Source organism: Thunnus thynnus, chromosome 6 (assembly GCF_963924715.1).
Source record: "Thunnus thynnus chromosome 6, fThuThy2.1, whole genome shotgun sequence".
Classification (NCBI taxonomy): Eukaryota; Metazoa; Chordata; class Actinopteri; order Scombriformes; family Scombridae; genus Thunnus; species Thunnus thynnus.
In genome coordinates this window covers 31,751,306-31,757,703 of record NC_089522.1, presented here as the reverse complement: position 1 = coordinate 31,757,703, position 6,398 = coordinate 31,751,306, and the positions used below count along the sequence as shown (strand labels likewise).

General features: G+C 42.9%; 1 protein-coding gene across 3 annotated transcripts in view; it reads right to left on the bottom strand.

The window, feature by feature from the left end:
* Window positions 1-425: 425 nt before the first annotated feature.
* ccdc120a (coiled-coil domain containing 120a) overlaps window positions 426-6,398 on the bottom strand; it is a 67,064-nt gene continuing 61,091 nt past the window's right edge. For all 3 annotated transcript variants that reach the window (XM_067593385.1, XM_067593386.1, XM_067593384.1), the window contains one exon: window positions 426-6,330. In XM_067593385.1, coding sequence (XP_067449486.1) covers window positions 6,237-6,330 — 94 coding nt within the window. In that variant the 3' untranslated portion in view covers window positions 426-6,236. The remainder of the gene's footprint in view (window positions 6,331-6,398) is intronic.

Below are 6,398 nucleotides of genomic sequence, written 5' to 3'. Positions count from 1 at the left end.
GTGTAGAATTTAGTGGCATCTAGTGGAAGGGACTTGGCAGAAATGGAATATAATATTCATAAGTGTGTTTTAATTAGTGTATAATCACCTGAAAATAAGAATCATTGTGTTGTCGTTACCATACAATGAGCCCTTTATATCTATAGAGGGAGCAGGTCTTCTTCCATACAGCCCGCCATGTTGCACCCATGGATGCATAAAGAGAACGTTTCATACATCCATGGTTACACCACCATGTTTCTACAGTAGCCCAGAAAGGACAAACCAAACACTGCCTCTGGAGAGGGCCTTCCACATTTTGTGAGTTCAGCACCCTCTGCAGGTCAGGAGCAGCGATTACACACAGCTGATTAACTATCCACCAATCAATATCAGGATACAGATGTAACACATAAAAACTGGTGTACAGTTACAGACAGGTAGGAAACAGTGAAGAGAGATGTTTATTTAAAAACAGCATGTTTATTTACATGAAGCCTGTTCACATCAGACAGCAGAGAGGTCAGAGGTCAAAGTGAAAAAAGTACAAATGACAAAAGAGTCCAAAAAGATAGAAAAGAATTTTTACAGAACACCGACTGTACAGAGTGCATCTGAACGCATCACAGCACAGACAGCAGTGATGTCACACTGACAGATTGTCCTGATTGGTCCGTCTGAACGGACCGTCTATAAACCTCGACCTGAAGGGGGACACGCACCGCTTCATCCAGGTCTTCATAGTACAATACAGATACTGCAGAGTACAGCAGAGTACAAACACTGTAGAGTACAGATACTGAATAATACAGATACAGCAGAGTAAGGATAGTGCAGAGTACAGATATTGCAGAGTACTTCAGAGTACAAATACTGCAGAGTGCAGATACGTTAAAGTACAAATACTGCAGAGTACAGATACTTCAGAGTAAAAGTACTGCAGAGTGCTGCAGAGTACAGATACATCAGAGTACTGCAGAGCACAAATACTGTAAAGTACTCAGACTGTCACTGAATATATTTACAGAGTGTTTCTCTGTTCTGCTTTGGTGTGAGACCAGAGTTAGAAGAGGTGCATGCTGGGATATCTGGACTCTTTCTGAAGCCGCGATCACATGACAGCTGGAGTCACCTGAACACAAACCTGCAGAATGATACATGTTATCAGTAACACTTTAAATCTCCCTATTTATCATTAATAATAAGTCTACAAACAGTCAGTAAATGGTTTATAACACTATAATGTAGCTGTCAGTAGATATAAGTGTTTATTTAAGAATAACTCCTCCTCTGTATAAACAGATAATGAATGACAAAATAGTAAAACATGTCTTCAAAGGAGAAGTTATAATACTGTACATTAATATTATATATATGTACAGTATATGTATATATACTGTTTATTAATGATAAATTGAGGGACTTGAAGTAAAGTGTTACCCTATCAGGTAGAGTTGGTCGCTGTATTAAAAGATCAGTCAGTCTGTGAAAGTGACAGCAGCAGCATCCAATCCCGTGCTTAGATTTGCGGAGGTGGGCGGGGTTTAGATTCAGATCAGTTTGTTTGTTCTTTAAAGGTGCAGTGTGTAGAATTTAGTGGCATCAAGCACAAATGGACTCGGCAGAAATGGAATATAATATTCATGTTTTAATTAGCGGGTCCTCTGTCACGGAGCCAGCCATGTTAAACCGCCATGTTTCTACAGTAGCCCGGAATGGACAAACCAAACACTGGCTCTAGAGAGGAGCTTTTGCATTTTTTTGTGAGTTTCATGGCCACCTTAGGTTCTCCTACACGCTAAAAAGACTGTAAATGTGTCAGATATCCACTTGACATGACTTGAAAAATTGTGAACTTGTCTTTAAAGTGTTAATGAAAATGTGACATGTTATTTACCATGTTTAGTGATTTTATCATCGGTCTGTTAGTGAGGGGGATTTATGTAGAGGAACTCTGCTTCACACTGATGATACAGACACACAAACTGAACTCTGACATGTCATGTGACCACGGCGCCAATTTGGAGGAAACTAGAGGTCAGACTGTTTTTTTTTCTGAAGCTGAAGGACCTGATTGTAAAGAAGTGAACTCAGAACAGAATGAAAAGCAAAGGACTCAAGAGTTTTTGGTGCAGAGAGGAAAACTAATCAGAAAATCAGTCAAACAACAGAGAAATATAATTAAGTCATTCCCTCGAGCTGCTCATCCATCCTCTCACATCATCCCTTCCAATCACTAATCAATATGTTGAGTTGGAGGGATTTCAGGGTCCGATGAAGTAATCTGGTTTACGATCATCAAAATTTTCTCCATTAACACCCGTCGACCTCCATAAAACACTGACTTCATGTTTGTAAAAACACTATGGCCATTTTTGTTTTTAGAAAAGGCGTTACATCATTTCACTGGAGCTCAGTACAAAAACAGTCTCAATTCAGTTAATCAATAATCCGATCAGCCATAAAAGAATCAATCAACTCTTTGACATCATTGTTTGATTGTCGCTGCAACAGATTTTTCATCCTGAAAGAGTTTAAAAGGTCAGAACACAACATGGTCGTCTTATTGCTGACAGGAAGCTCCCGTCTCAGTCAGTGAGGAAACGCAGGAAGAAGATTTTACAAGAACGTTCTTCAAAATAAAATCAAACAGACAGAAGGAATCTTCTCCTCAACTTTCACAATAAATCTGTGAACATTCATAATAAATTATCCACATGATACTTACAGTTAGCTTCAGCTAACGTTAGCAAAGCTGTTGTTCAACAACATCCTGCTGGCTCGCTACTCATGCGGGGTGCGTTCCATTCTGCTAACTCTGCTTCCTCCATCCTCGACCTGTGACCTGCAAACCGGCCGAGGAGGTTTCATTCAATGAAGCGTGTCTCAAAGGACACGGGGAGAGAGGAAAGAGGAGACAAGGATAAAGGAGACAAGGATAAAGGAGACAAGGAGAGAGGAGATGAGGAGAAAGGAGACTAGGAGAGGAGGCAAGGAGACATGAGAGAAGATGAGGAGAGAGGAGATGAGGAGAGGAGACAAGGAGACATGAGAGGAGAAGAGGAAAGAGGAGACGTGGATAAAGGAGACAAGGAGAGAGGAGATGAGGAGAAAGGAGACTAGGAGAGGAGACAAGGAGACATGAGGGAAGACGAGGAGAGAGGAGACAAGGAGAGAGAAGATGAGAGAGGAGACGAGGAGATATGAGAGGAGAAAAGGAAAGAGGAGACAAGGAGAGGAGACGAGGAGACATGAGAGACAAGGAGAGGAGACAAAATAAGGAGATGAGGAAACAAGGAGATATGAGACAAGATGAGGAGACAAGGAGACATGAGAAGAGATGAGGAGACACGAGTGGAGACGAGGATAGAAGAAAGAGGAGAGATGAGGAAATGAGGAGACATGAGAAGAGATGAGGAGAAGAGAGAGGAAAGAGGAAAAATCCATGTCTCTTTGTAAAAGTACCTCAGAGTCTTGCCTATACGCCATGATTAGTGACGGGCAGAGAAGTTGAGACACGCGTGAAGAAAGCGAGGAGACATGTTAGCTGAATGGAACGCAGCCGCTGTCACCTGACAGGAAGGACAATATTTAGGAGGTGGGAGGTCGTGTATCATCTCTTTCTGCCGAGAGGAGGGCAGTTTGGCTGTTTGTCTTGTTTATTTTCTCATCTCATTAATCCAGATCACTTTTCAGAGATCAAAGTTTCAGGTTTCTGTTGAAGTGTCTACTTTTTAATAAAAGAGTGGGGTGAACTATTTTTTATAGGCACTGTTTTATTTCAACCTTCTTTTTAGAGATGTATTGTCCAGTCTAGATAAAATCAAAATATTCAGTACTGTGCAACAGTTTTAGGCACTTTAGATGTTTAGATTCTTATCCATGATGCACCACAATCAGGGAGGCGTCTGATTGGTCCTGCAACAGATGGTTTGGCCCCCACAGAGTCCTGATCTCAACATCATGGAGTCAGTCTGGGATTAACATGAAGAGACAGAAGCAGCTGAGATGCCGAAATCCACAGAGGAACTTTGGCAACTTCTCCAAGATGCAGGAACAACCGACCTACCGAGTACCTGCAACACTGTGTGCAGGTGAATCGAGGAGAACTGCTGCTGTTTTAAAGGCGAAGCTGCTCACAGCAAATATTGACTTCATGTAGGTTTCTTCTGTTTACTCAACTTTGTGTCGAGTTAACTGATAAATAAAAACTATTCATTGAATTATGATTTCATCCTCACTTTACTTTTAGTGCCTAAAACTTTTGCACAGTACTGTAACCGCAGCCATTTACCAAAAGAGGATCAAACACAGAAATAATGACCATCTGTTAGTGATTAATGTTCAACTGACTTCTAATTCGGCCTTTTATGCTGAGATGTTTGTGGGAGGTTGTTGCAGTTTGTTTTTTCCAAGTCCAAAGTAAATATTTAATCAACCGGGGAGGGTGTAGAGTTCCCACTTACGTAACAAGGTTGGAGGATGCGTCCTTGTCAGGTAACAAGGAAGGAGGAAGTGTCAGTCCAAGTGAGAAGCAGCCAGAAGGTCACGTGACCCTCCAGCGTGTGTCATATTTGGTAGTTTAGTTCAGGCTTCGCTGACATTCAGGAACACAACAGGAAGCTCCAGCTAGGGGGGGAGGAGGAGCTTTAGACACCTGCACTTTCACCTGTTTCTCTGCTGGTTTCACTGGGAGACTCCCAGCAGTCACCTGACGCTCAGTCCAAACCTGCTGGTTTCAATTAGGACTCACCTGAGGGATTTGATTGGATCAACGTGTCACCTGATCTGATCGGAAAGTTCATCATCGCGTTTTTTTAAAAACTGCTGGTCTGTCGGACTGAGCTGGTGATGTCAGCTGGTGATGTCAGCGAGTAAAACGCTGATAATCTGTCCTCAGAGAGTCACTGTTATCAAAAGTTCATATAAAAACACAGATGTGTCCTGATTGTCTGAGCAGAGTCTGAGTAAAGATTAAAGATGTTGTTGTAGAAGATATAAAAGACAAACAGTAGGAAATGAAAAAAAAGGGGGGGAGGGAGAGGGGAGAGACCACAGTTCAACAGAGACACATGGACACTGTGTCTGACAATGTTGATGGTCACCATGACAACCCCAGCAGCTTCGTTATCACCTGATGTGACGTCACTATCACATATTTCTTTGAGCCAGCGACAGCTTCACAAAGTCAGCTGGAGTCTGACTACGAAACATGTGGAAAAATGCGGAGACTGAGTTGTTTAACCCGTGTTGGAACGTTCATACAGACAGCTGCTTCCACTGATTTACCTGAATGACATCACAACGTGAACACGTTTGGCTCCGCCCACCAGCCGCACAGCTTATAAACAGCCTCTCAGCATCGTCTCAGCACAAATCTGGAGAGATGTTGACTCATAACTTCATGTGTTTGCAGGAGATCTTCAATGTTGCTGTCATCACTTAGGCTATTTAAATTAACTTTATTTATTCACTAACTATTTTTTATTCAATCCAGGGTTTCTACTTGATTCAGTCAAAATACAAAACATCAATAAATTAATTAACCATTAGCGATGATAAGGGCTAGAATTACCATCAGCATCTTTGAGATTAAGGCTGTTTTTTTCATTTCTGAGACCATTTATAAACTGTTCGGTGGTGGGCGGGGCTGAACATGGCGCTCAGACCTCCAGCTTGAGGGGGAGGGGCTTCTCTCTCTCTCTCTTTCTTTGAGGAGGCATCAAATAACATTTAAACGTCAGTATCATTAAATTAATTTCCATCCCTGAAACAGCAGCTCAACACAGCTGAGCAGCGTCATGAAGGATAATATCTGAGACAGTGAACAGTTCACCACCAGGCCTGGAGGGGAGGGGAGGGGGGGGTTGCGAGGGGGCGGGGTGCGGGGGTATTTAAAGCTTCAGGTGCGTTTCAGGTTATTGTCAGACAGAGAGCGAGCGAGATGAACATCTGTCAGCCAACTTCCTGAAGTTTCATTCGCTTTAATTTCATTCGTTCTTCAACAACATATCAGTTTAATCCCACGGCTTCGGACTGGACAGTGATGTCATCATCCTCTGTGTGACATCATGGTGGGTGGGGTTTCAAGATGACATCAGACAGAGGAAGCTTCTGCCACTGAACATGGCAGCAAACATCTTGTTCAGCAGGATCCGGATCTCCACCCAGAGACAAGACGTGTTTGATTGATCCCAGCAAGCCAGCCTGTGATTGGTCAGCCTGTCTGTCTGTCAGAGTCCTGATTGGTCGGTGAGTCAGACCAGAGTTCCAGGAGACGGCTGGTCCACAGATGGAACTTCCTGTTTCTGAGGTGGGAAGGAGTCGTGGTAGAGAGAGCTGTCCACAGACCTGAGAGAGAGAGAGAGAGAAAGAGCTGGTCAGGTGTTCCTCTGTCCTCACATGCAGGTGCAGGTCAC